At 36.2% G+C, this 13,212-nt stretch overlaps 1 protein-coding gene across 1 annotated transcript in view; it reads right to left on the bottom strand.

Annotated features, from left to right (window-relative positions):
* Positions 1-13,212, bottom strand: part of PCSK5 (proprotein convertase subtilisin/kexin type 5) — a 251,048-nt gene that overhangs the window by 31,976 nt on the left and 205,860 nt on the right. Inside the window, exons 22-24 of the mRNA XM_066988258.1 lie at positions 10,520-10,656; positions 8,644-8,841; positions 8,231-8,299 (exon numbers count right to left, since the gene is read on the bottom strand). Coding sequence (XP_066844359.1) covers positions 8,231-8,299; positions 8,644-8,841; positions 10,520-10,656 — 404 coding nt within the window. The remainder of the gene's footprint in view (positions 1-8,230; positions 8,300-8,643; positions 8,842-10,519; positions 10,657-13,212) is intronic.

Below are 13,212 nucleotides of genomic sequence, written 5' to 3'. Positions count from 1 at the left end.
GTTCTTCTTTAAGGGCCAGCCTGTAGTAATTGTTTAATTTCAGCAGTTACTGCTAGATTTTATTTGCCTTTTACATTCCTCTGAACAATAATTTACAATAATGTAAAAAAAAAAGCAAACAAAACTATAAATGGTAATATATAACCAACAAGTGTAATTACATATTTTAACTACCTCTAGACAATTTTTGATTTAGTTTTATGGCTTCTCAATTAAAATAACTGAAATGTACAATCCAACCACAATGGGATTTGGACTAGACATAAGCCTAGATGAAAATTCCAATTTCACTAAGCCTTGCAAATACGGGAGATTTCTGTTCTGGAATCCAGAACTGTGATTTGAATCTTCTACTTTGTGTGTGAAAACTTACTTTTTTGTCAGTGTTTTTTTTTTCCTGGCTTTTTTTTTTTTTTTTTTCCCCCAACTCTTTTTCTTTTTAGAAGTTTCATCAGTAAATTTGCTTTGTCTTCTTTCTTAATTATAACATATAATTCATTTCAACAAGTCATATTACCAGGAAGAGGAAGAAAAGTGAGAACGATAATTTTAACCATGGAGTAAGCTGGATTCTGTAGTCAGTGAGACTTAAATGGGAAAAAAAGTCATCAGTATTTGCTGTGGCCAAAAGCTATAACTTTGGTTTGATCAAGATAAATGAATTAAAAGTATGTTCATTTTTAAGTAAAAGAAGGAAAAATATTCTTCATCTTCTTGTTTTCAAAACATCCCAATCCTTTTACAAAAATTACCTCTATTTATTTCTTTTGTAACTTTTATTGTTTAAAATTTAACCTACATTTAGTTAGTAGAAAAATAAGGATAGTGAAAGCAGAAAATGTTTTGATTGCTATTCTTGTTGTAAAGCTGGTTAACTTAAAAAAAATCATAAACTCTAATCTCAATTATATTATTCTAAAAGAGAAATAATTTCATTTGCTGTTACTGCATTTCATTGAAAAAATAAAAGGGAAGAGGGGTATTGAGGATTTTAATATACTATAGTTAAAATCAGTAATGACCTGCAGATAAGATGAAACGAAAGCAATTATATAATGCATTATGACATGCATTACATGAAATAGCTCCATGGTTTGTATGACGGAAGTTAAATGTTGAAAAATACATCAAAGTTTGTTTGTATGTTCATTAATAAATGCATTACATTTTGAGAGAGATTTCACTGAGGGAAAATGATGTGAACCTTTAAGGAACAGAAAATTTAACAAACTAGTTTTAAAATGTGTATATCTGGTTGGAGTACTCTTGTCTGTAAACAGATGTAGTGGACCAATGCTGAGGTGAGATTTACACCTCAAATGAAACTCCAAAACGTGATAGCAACCAGAGAAATTCTTACTTACAGGGCTAAAAAGAAGAATGAGTGTTTCATTCATATTCCTATTAAAATTAAAAGTATGTGTACTTCAAGAGAAATGAAATCAAGACATAAGCAGTAGTATCTAACAATTAAGTGAGGGTGTTTGGTTTATTTTTCTTAGAGTTTATTCCAGCACTCAGCTGATGTATTATCTTTTGCTCTTTTACTCTGCTGACCATCTTCTCCATGTATGTAAATCCTGATGTGAAGATTTAAAGCAATATAATAGCTATGTATTACAAAAAAATGACCTTTCTGTGTGTTGAGGTGCATTTTTGGAACAGACCAAGATAGTCACTTATCTTTGAATTGTTTCTTACTACACAGGTAATTCTTCTGGGTGAATAGCACTACCCGAAGAGTGCTGGAATGCAGACTGTGGGCCAGACATCCTAGCTTTGCACCACAGATATCAATGCAGGTTTTGCCACTAATTTGAACAGCTGGAGTCCATTGACCCCCCGATAAAAAAATATATATATATAAAAAAAAAATGAATGCAGGCAGGAATCATAAAGGAAACATCTCTGTATGGAGATAATCCTAATTTGCTCTGCTCCAGTCAATAAATTGTTCTTTAAACTCAATTCCTTATTTGAAAGGTCAAGGCATTCTGCAAATCCAAGTAATTGAAACAAGTACATATTGAGGTAGAGTTACTTGAAATGGTTAGATTTTATTTTGTTTTAATATATTTGTTCTGCAGTTATTCCAGCAGAATGATTCAGCAGCAAACAGTTCTTTACTGATTTGATTAGCAAAGCTCCTGAATTTCAGATTGCTGAAGGACTAGCAATATATACTTTCTTTGTCTTTGTAATTTTAACAGTATGTTCATTGTTTCACCACTGGTTACAGAGCTACATGAACTTTTGATCTAACACCAATATTGTTCTTCCATGCTGTTATTACACATAGCTCTAAACTGGAATCTGGAGTATTAATACCTTAAAGAACTAAACAGATTACAGACATTACAAATGCAGTATAAGGAACATCATCTTAACATCAGAATAATGAGATGGTTCAAGAAAATTAATAGGTTCCTGAAGACTAGTTTTTGTAGCGTTTGATAATCAGATATCACAATTCTGCTTTTCAGTCAGTGAAGTAATCTTTTTCAAGGAATTTGGGGGGTGGGTTGTCAAAATTCAGTAACCAAGACAATGCTCTTACTATTTATAGAGGAATAATCTGTGCAACTAGTAAGAATTCAAGCAGGCTGCATGCCTGTGTTCACAAAGCTCATGATTCAATCTGAATTTCTTCCATTGATTTCCAAGCCTGGATTTTGCCAAAGAAGTTTTATTTTGTTTTCTGAGAAAAATAAAAATTTCAAAAACAGTTTTTTTATATATTTATTTTTAATTCAAATGTCCCATATCTTTATTGTGCAAGGAATTACCTTCGACCTATACTTTGGGAAAGACAACATCTTTTAATGTAATGTTCTGCCTACACTGAAATCTCAGTACTGAAAATCAAAGAATTGTTCCAGATTTTTTGGACATTCTTTTTGCACAGATTGCATATTCTTACTCCAGAAACCTGTGGAAACGAGTCCTATTATCTGCAAATCTAAAGCCCATCCTGCAAGATTAACTTCTTGAGGAAGATTTACTCTGAGATAAGAAAGAATCCTTATCATAATTTTCTCTGGTATTTTGAAATCCATGGTCTATTCATCATCAGGGAAGGCTTGAAGATATGAAGTTTTCGTTTATGCTACTTATGTTGCTATGGTAACCAGATCACTTTTCACTCATTAATCATGAGCACAACTACCAGAATCCTAATCTGTACCTGTGAATTTGAGTCTATTCACTGTCTCTTCAGTGTCAGTTTAACTGCCTCATATGTTCTTTAGATCTCCTCCAGATACCTTTTCTCTCACTCACAGTACCTTACACATCTTACTTGGTATTATAGAACTTGTGGAACATTTACATGTCTTTCTGTCTGCCCCTCTGCCTTTACAGATGTATGTTTGTTCCCTTGTAGCCCAGGCCAAAAAAAATAGTTAGGTTCTGGATGAACTTTGAGAGTTGCTGAGGCTTTACATTGTTTAACTGAAGAGTCACACTTGGGCCTAAATGCCTGTTTTATAGGCTTTTATTCTCAGGGTTGCTGCTTGTGTTTTCTTGCTGTTTATATTTTTGTAAGGTATCTCGTAAGGAGAAAAGTGTGATGGCTATACTGAACGTCCTTATCTGCACCACTGAACACTCGCACTGAGAAACACTTTATTCTGTGTTAGCCTTTGAAAACAGTCCTGATGCAAAGGTTGCAAGAACCACTTTGTGCTTCTCTGCAGAAAACTGAAAGGGTCAGAAGGCGATGGAATACAAGGTGTTTTGTTACACAGAGATGAGGTAATCTCCAAGAAACCTTGAGAAGTATTCATATCATAACATGTTATACTTTCACAAGTCTGGTGAGGTGAGTGGAAGTGAATAAGCAAATAGTTGAGCAGGAATTGGATCAGGAATATGTGGCTCCATGGGAGGACAAAGTCCGAAAGGAAAACAAATTGGGTCAAAGCCTGACTTTTGCAGTCCCTCCTGAGAGGAAGAACTATCCTTCAGTTGATTGCTACGAATTTTTCAATGATACACTTGAGCTCTCTGTCTGCAAATATTTAGCTCTGTAATAAACTAGGTGCTCGTATTTAGCATTATTGGTTAGTGCTATGGTGGTTTCTGCTTCTGAAAAATACATAAGTCAGTAGATATTGCGTATCAAGGAAGTTCATAATTTTTCATCTTCATAAGTACTCATTTTTTGTGTCTATATATTATGCAGGTGCAAAAGGGCAAAAACAATTTGTATTATTAGAAAGAAAGATGAAAGTGGTTGAAAGAACACTCCGTTCCATGTGTTGTATTTTAGAACACATTGTTCCATGTGTTGTATTTCAGGCACAGCACATAACAGCCAGGATTGTTATATTCTTGAATTGTACTGACTCTGGAATTCTTTTAAAATAATTACATTAAATGGCTCAAACTCTGCAGTTTTATCTTAGCACTTTTCTCTTGTCCTAAGTGGGCTTATAGCTGACTATTTTTTAAAAACTGTAAGGTTGACTCTGAAGAAATTTCCTGATTCTCATTACAATTTTAAGAGTTTGGAGAAGATATGGACAAGATTCTGAGGTGATTTTAATATGGGAGTGAGAGAACTTGTGCTGAAGGGTGGAGTGTAACTCCAGCAACAGCACATAGAAAACTATCCTCCCTAATGGCATTGCATCAGCAAAACTTTCCTTTTCAAATTATGACTCTGTTGAGAAAACTGGATTTAATTTTATAGATTTCATGGTGCTTTCTGGTGCCCACCAGAACACAAGTCATTTACATTTAGTCATGGATTTATGGTCAGGGGTGATGAAGACCTGAATTTCTTGTGGATCTCTCTGAATGAGAGGGAGCAATAGGTCCAGGTCCAGGTTCTGGACTACAGGTCCTCAGTGTCTCAAACTAGGCTACCAGACCTGAGGTAGCAAAGCCATAAACATAATCTTGACAGTGTGGACTTGAAATTTGAATAAATTTCATACTTTCTGAGCCACTTTGTCCAATTCTGTGTTCTTGTTTACTTGTCCCTTTTCGACTTGACTTGTCGTTGGCTCTCACTTCTGATTTCAATGCCTGTGCAAGACTCTGTCTTTCAGATTTCATGGGATGTGATGTGTTTGAACACACCAGTTGGGCTAGCAGGCAGCAGGCACAGTCAGATGTGTTCAGGAGCATGTGGGCAGAAGAAGGTAGGGAGGTGAGCCCCGCCATGCATAGCTATTTCTTTGGCACAGTGTACAAAGCCATAGGTCCTCTGGGGGTTAGTGAAATCTAAGGTAATTTTCTTGTAACATATTCCAGGACTTGACTGTCTGCAGGCAGAATGGTGTCTGTCAGTTTTAAAGATTCTTTATCTCCTTAAAATATGATCGGCCTCAGAATTAATGAAGTGAATCAGAAAGAGAAGTATCCTCTGAATTTAAAAGAAAGCATCACCTGTATTTAAACTACCTTTACCTGATTTAATAGTTCTGTCAGTCCCTATCTTCACTCTTAGACCTGCAGTGTAGATACTGTGAAGACTTATAGCCACACAGTAGTTTTGAAAACAAACTGGGTCCTAACTTGGAGGAAAACAAATGGATTTTACATTGTTCCTTGAGGATCCCAGACAGTATTACAAATACTGTTAATCTTTTACCTTAACATCCTCACTGCTGGTGAACACTGACCTGCAGCATAACTTATATGGTGGGTTTTGCAGTCCTATCCAGCATGTCTGACATGGGGTTTAAAGTATCAAATCAACATAAAAGTGATAGAAGTATGATATCTATGTTCTAATCTGTCCATAGGGTTGCTGTTAATCGAGAAATTTCTCACACAATCCACCTCCATTAAATGGTCTGTTCTGCTGGCACCTGGCACCATGACAAAACAAGAGTAGATCTTATTTTTATGCACTTGCCTGAAAAAAGACAGACAGCATTTTCCAAGACTGAAGGCAGTAGTTCAATCTTTTCCCTGGTGCAAGGTGAAAAAATATTTGGCCAAAAATTAATTGTTCTTCAGGCTACTGAAAGCAATCAGTTATCTTAATTAGCGTATCTATCTCTACTTAAAACTAGATGTGTTTCTACAATAAAGAAAAAAAAATCAACCTTTGTGATTTGTAGACAGTAAGTGCGTCACTGGCATTTTGTTCCTCCATTGACAATGTGATAATACTGTGATCTGAGATTCCCTTTTTTAACTCATACGGTTTCTATAAGTGATCCTGCACTAAGCATAAACTGAAGATATTTTTTTTTCTCTTACAGTATGTATCAAAAAATCTCAAAGCACTTCAGAAAGAGCAGGTGCCTGACCATTTTTTATTTTTTATTTTTTATTTTTTATTTTTTATTTTTTATTTATTTGTGAGAGAATGGTCTTAAGACCTTTGCAGATACATATGTATGCATGAAATGGATTTGTATTTGTATATGAATAACTACTTTTTGGTCTGTGAACTATATAATTTTGATTCCAATTGCTGTGATTATTACATTTAGCTTCCTTTCTCTCTCTCTCTCCCTCTTTTTTAATAAAGCATTCCCCAGAGCTTCCTGCTGCACTTCTAAAAGAAATGTTCATTGCATTGGAATGTTTTTCTACTCCTGCTCTACAGTTCTTACTGAGATTAAATTCCTCAGTGCTCCTGAATGGAAGATAAGACAAAGTGAGACTTCAAAATCGTTCAATATTCTCTTAATTTTAAGAAGACATTGTGCAGAAAGGCCATAAAGACGTGAAAATAAATGTATCACATACCATATTTCCTGAACTTGAAATTATACTAATTTTAATTATTTTTATGGCAGTGTAATTTCTTTACAGCTTTCAAAATAATCTATTTCTGTTTTCTAAGAGACAGGCAGTTCAGTTGTTTCTTTTTACAGAAGTCTCTAAATATGTCAATTTTCTGATAAGACAAGAGAAAGCTATTACTGTCCTCATCTTACCTATGAATTGGTATTGGTATACCAGAAATCTTATTGACTATTAGGAGCAGAAATGAAAAAATGGCATCTCTACCTGATTCATTTTAAGCTTGAAGTTTACAGGTCATGCTTTATTTCAGGAACACACGGTAATTTGCAAAATCTGTCTGGGATCTTTTATACCACTGCTGTGTTTCTGTTCCAAATAGAGCTAACATTAAACCAACGTATTTAAACTCTCAATAATATATGCATTGTAACTGCCAAGGAGTTTTCTTAACAGCACGCCCCTTACCAGGCTCTGGCATCCTAATACTTCTGACTTCACTAAGCACTGGAAGTTAACTCAGTATTTGTTTTACTTGTATCCATTCTGTTGATCTTTGAAGCTTTTGAAAAACAGTTTTTAAAATTAGAACTCTGAGTGCAATAACCTGAGAGTTAATATGTAGTGGATATTATGACTGATGAATATTATGACTAATATTTAGGAGATGATTTACAGGATGATCTTCTGAGGATAGAGGTAAGTTATTTAAATGAGTATAACTCCTTTCTCTGTACTCCAACGAAAGGTCTTGAAGTTTCCTGATGCAGACTTATTAAGTTCACAGTCAAATAAAGTCAGTTCCTGAGTTACTAGTAATGCCTATTTTTAAGAGAGGTTGCTATTCACAGGGTGTTCTGCACTAGCTCAAACCCAAGATTGGCAATAAATTGTTGCAGGAAAGATAAAACGGATTTTAAACCACAAGAGTCATGAAGGCACCAAAAATATGAACATAGCCTAGGAGAGTACCATCTATAACAGCAATGAAAATTGGTATTGGAATAGATTCTTTCCCTTATCTTTTTTTCTCTCCATGACCAAGCACCCACCTGACATGAAGCTGGATACCACACCATACAAAAAGGACCATGGTGTAGTTGCAATCTTGCTAAAACTTGATCCTGCCACCTATTCATTCAGCAATATAGAAAGCTACAGGTATAGTAGAAAGGTAGAAAAGTACGTATAGACAAAAGCATTAGGCTTGATTGCACTTTTACAAAATGGCTGGTCACCAGAGTTGTTAGTTTTATAGTATGACATATTAGAGCAGAAGTCTGGTAGAAAGAAGAAAGTAGTATGTGCTGCAAAGTTAATTAGTTAAATTAATACAAATCCTTATTCTTATTTGTGCTGGTGATAGAATTTATAATTGGTGTTAAAAAATAAATGGGAAAAATACAATTTAGCTGGTGAGAGAATACAGCAGTGGTTAATTGCTCACAGGCAAGAAAGGAAGGAGAAATAATTACTCCCTAACTGAAGAATAAGGAGAAAGGTTTGTAATGGGGCTACTTACCCAACTGGCAGTTCTGGCATCCTTCTGAACAAGGTATGCAATCTTCAGAGTCAGGATCTTCCACTTCACCTGTGTTTTGAAAGTCACTAATTTAGGGTTAATCCTAGGTAATAGAAAGCCAACATTTGAAGGCTCATAGAATTATACTTTATGCAAATCTCAAAAGGAGAAAGATACACAGCAATTTCTTTGCTCATTTGTTCTTGTGTAACCCCATTCAATTTGAGGACAATATTCCTATTTTGCATTAACACAGCATTAGAAGAGAATCAGAGCTGGAGTTTAAGGAGTTCAGGTTCAGTTGTGATTGTGTATTTCAGAACAGGAACCAAAATGCTTAACCACTTTTCTGTAATGGATTAAATAGAATATTTGTTCTAATATATAGAATATAAGCACTGAAGGATGCTTACCTTTTCTGCAACTGTGTTTCTGACATACATTTTGGGTAAGGTAATATCCTCTGAAACATTTTTTGCAGTGTCTGGAGTCCAGACAAACCTCACAGTGTCCAGAGCAGGGGACACAAGTGTGCTGTGAATGGTAGTGACCTGGAGGACAGCCCTCTTTGCACTCCCCTTGGTACAGAAAACGCTCCATCCCTCGTCTATCTGTGTGGCAGACAAACAGGGAAAAGAAGTCAGCAGCAGAGGACATTTTAGCAGAAGAAGCGGCATTATTAATCCTCCAGTGCTTCATCTGATATGAATTGATATTGAATGCAGACTACAAGATTTGCTCAGTTTTACACTGCATGAGTGAAAATGTACAGAAGTTTCAGGATCTCTGATCTTCCACACACCTGAAGATCTGTGATATAAAAATGTTATGCTAGTGAACCATCACTATCTATATCCATCAATCTAATCAAATAAGGACCACAAGATTTCCATTATTGGGTTCCAAATATTCCCTTACAGTGACCATAGAAGTACTTGTAGTGTGTTGTACAAATAGAAGTAAAATCACCATTATGAAAGCAAAGTTGCCCACATCACCTTTCAAAAGGATCAGTATGTTTCCATAACAGATGAAAGTGTAATCCTCACCCTAGTCACAGCTAAACTCTGGAAAATTTTAGATTTGAATCTGAATAGCGAGTGTGCATCTGTTTGCTATCAGAGCAATAACATTCTGTAGTGTATGGGAGCTGACTTCTCAATGAAACCCGTGGAAACTCCTATAACTCCATGTGCCATGTGCTGCAACATGGGTAATCCTCTAATGAGCTACCCTACAGTTTAAATTGCATACAGTATAGTGCTAAGTGTATTTTATTACTTATCTGTAGAGCTCCCTAAATATTTGCTTATCATAATTTACTTCTGACGCTGCAGGGAAAGCAGCTGTGTTAGGGAATAATTGTTGCACCACAGAAGAAGAAACAATTCAGACTTTTTTCCTTTCCTTTTCATGTCTGAATCTTCACAGTGATCTTTGCTAGCTTTCTCAGGGTGTGACTCTTGTCGGGGTCTCCACTGCTTGATACAGAAATTCAGAAATTGATATTGCTGTACACCGCAGGGTGTACAAATTGAGCAAAAAAGACAATTTCACACCACTTACAGGCACTTGCATGTAATAGGTCTCAAGTTCTTTATGAATCAGGCATTAGAGATGTGAGAGGGAATCATTTTTATGCTTCAGACACTGATGGAGCTTCACAAGAACAGGTGTTGCTTCTTGGAACGACCACATAGTTAACTACATAGTCTCAACCTAAACTCCATAAAAAAGTGTCAAAAAGACAAGTTTCTGTGTGTGTTAGTGGTTATCTCTCTTCAGACCTCAGTTACCCATCTGTAGGGGCATGGTGGTGGAAGCTACCATGCTGGCTTCCTAGTCTTCCCCAAGGAGATGTTTTGGAGAGCCCCCTAGATTCCCTGCCTGTTTTTGCAGCAAGTTTGTTCCACTTCAGTGAAGCACACACTGTGTAGAGGTTGGTGGAGGTAGGCATGGTACTTTCTTTTCTAGACGCTTTTCTAGAGGCTTTTTTTCTGACTTTATTTTACTTGTTACTGTTTCTGTTTCTATGACCATAGCTCCTATTCAAAATACACAAAGGGGAACACATAAAGATGGAAAGACAATGCAGAGCCATGTTTTGTTACACTTTTAACAAAAGCAGTTGAGCTCCAAAACCCTTCAAGGTTAAAACACAGTTATGAGGCAGGTAAGTAGCAAAAGCACTGCTTGTTTTGCTGGCTCTAACAGGTCCTGAGAGCAGAGAAGAAAGGAAACTTGGATGCCAAGCAAGGGGGAAAAGCTGCAAGAAGAAATCTTTCTCACCTGTTCCACAAGCGGTGCATTTGTTAGGTTCACTTCCACTGCAGTCCAGGCAGGTGTGATGGCACAAATGACATTGCCTTTTGAATTCAAACTTTCCTCTGGGGCATTGCATAACACAGCGACCATCATCAAAGAATCTTTTGAGGCACAGGGAGGCATAATTACAAATTCACCAATAACCTGTTCTTTAAATTTAGAATGTACTGACAAGAAAAACAAGATATACTTCCTTCACTGTATTGACAGGAGTCTTTGCACTCCACTCCTTCATTTCCCTGATCTTATTGATAGTATTTGTTGATTAGAATGTCAACCATGCGTAGAACCTGGACTTCAGAGATGAGTTGGATTATTTTCCCAGAAAAATCATCCTTTGGTCTTATACTTAAATTTCTTTCTACTACATTCTCTGAAGTGGTCACCTAATGGAAAGCAAGACTAGGTCTTTCTCTGTGAAGCAATGGTCTATCTGTTAGTTCAAATGCTAGCTGTGAAAAATACTGTGGCTTCAGTGCAATGACTAAGTATATGCAGTCAAACACCTCTTTGAATCTTGGCCCTTAGGATCTGTCTTTTTAGACTTGCATATGTGCAAATACTTAGAAGTTTTGCTACTAAATGTTGTCCTGCTGCATAACAAATAATCTGCTGCAGAATCCTTATATGTAATGAAAATCTCTGGTCCATTTTCACCACTATTTAGTGTCTAATGATTTTATTCTTTCTGGATGAAAAGGAGAAAAGCATCAATACAGATATGACTATTAAAAGAGTATAAGACAAGTTGGCTAGAGTTGGAACGTGTTTTCAATATTTAGAAAATTAGAGAGAAGAGACTGTTATCTCCCACTCTCAACAGTTTTTGTCCTCGATCAGTTTGGTTTATGAGGATTTAGGACTCAATTTCTAGAGAAGTTGAGCACAATTCAGGATCTTAGTACAGATTTCAAGACCATCAGGTTTTCTGTACAACTAGGGAACAATAGGCTTTCCACAACATGAAGATAGTGCATGCTTCCTTGTAGCCAGGCAGTGGTATTGAAAATGTCTGCAATAGGCCTTCATAAATTTGAGTTGCTATGGTCATTGTCAGATTTATTCTGAAAGAAGGGGAAAAAAACATCTGCAAAGTTTAAAAACAATTTTTTCAAATTGTCTTTGAAACCGTTTCAAATTTACCATGACTGGAAATGTCTAGACTTATGAAGTGTGGATATGGAAGAATATGCTATAATGCAAACAGCCTTCCTGAAGTGCACGCAGAACATTAGTGTCTAAGCAAGCTTAGGAATTGGTTATAAAGACTTGTGAGGCTGAAGTCAGGCTGCTGCACGGAAACAGGGAGAAGCTCGTAAGGGTGGATTCAGCAAAGATGTGTCTTTGCTCTGGAGTCTGACAGACTGTTCGTAGAACACTATCTGTATTGCTGAAGACCAGTATTCATCTCTTCATGTGGACCACAGCCCACACTGTTAGGTTTCTGTGCAAATGGGACACCATGTCAGAAACACTGGAGTTAGTGTTACTGTATTCTGTCACATGTGCTAGCTGTAATGATAGCTATCCTCACCAAAACAAAAAAAGAAAAAAAACCCCACCTTTTATAGTAGTAATATACTTTTTTGTTTGTTTGTTTAGCTGGACAAAAACTATACTACCACTACTACATAATTTTTATAAAACAAGTAGCCACATTTTGAACTTTCAAATAAGCAAATGAACTAGCGGTGATTTTATTATGAATTATTGTGACATTCCCTGCTGAATTTTCAGAAAGAACAGGGATTGATCACTGTTTTCATTTTCAGGGGATTTTTGGTAATTACCCCCCACCCCAAATCTTTTCATCCTTTTCAAAGAGGACGGGTGTTTCCCTGTAGGAAAGCAGGATTGCTGAATTTTAGTCTCTAATATCTAATAGCCACTCATTACTGTCTTCAACAGACACCATCTAAAGCTCTAAAGAGCTACAAAATTTAGGATCCTGTTTCAGTTCAGTTGGTCTATTTCAAGCACATAACAAATAATGTCCATTGGAAGGACTTATTATTTAGCTTTTGGTTGAAGTTTTCCATTATTATTATTTCTTTAATTGTGACTGTCCAATATTACTTTTTTCTAACAGCTTTTCATAATGTTCAAAAAGAGCACAGAGAGCTCTTGGAAAACTTAGATGAAAAACCTGAAAACTGATGGAGAATTATTTACTGGGGAGACAGCAGCACCCTTCCAAAAGATCACAGAAACTTCATTGCTCCAAACTTCTAGTGGCTTTGCCTTATGGCATTGTAACTAGTTTGTTCAGCACCTTTGTTTTACATCTCAAAATGCATTGCTAGGAAGCACAAACAACCTAAGTTAATGCAATTGTGAATTGGAAAAATCCAGTTCTCTGTCCAAAATTCTGCCCAAAACCTGTGCTAATGCCGTGTCCAACTTCATATGCATTAAATCCATACTGTTTCCTCAGCTATGAATTTGTCTGGACTCCACTGATCCTTGTGTATCCTATAGTCTTAACATAGATTTTTGCAGTGTAAATTGTAGCATTGCTTGAGGATTGTTTTTCCGTGCCTTACAGGACCAGATTTTGATTTCATACTACTTAAATACCAGCTGGCTGCAATGTAAGGGAACCAGAGTTACTGGTGTGAGGACAGAGCTATTGACAGGACATGAGTTTAGAAACAACA

Source organism: Anser cygnoides, chromosome Z (genome assembly GCF_040182565.1).
Source record: "Anser cygnoides isolate HZ-2024a breed goose chromosome Z, Taihu_goose_T2T_genome, whole genome shotgun sequence".
Taxonomy (NCBI): domain Eukaryota; kingdom Metazoa; phylum Chordata; class Aves; order Anseriformes; family Anatidae; genus Anser; species Anser cygnoides.
The sequence above is the reverse complement of the archived record's forward strand: the minus strand, read 5'-3'. Positions and strand labels throughout refer to the sequence as shown.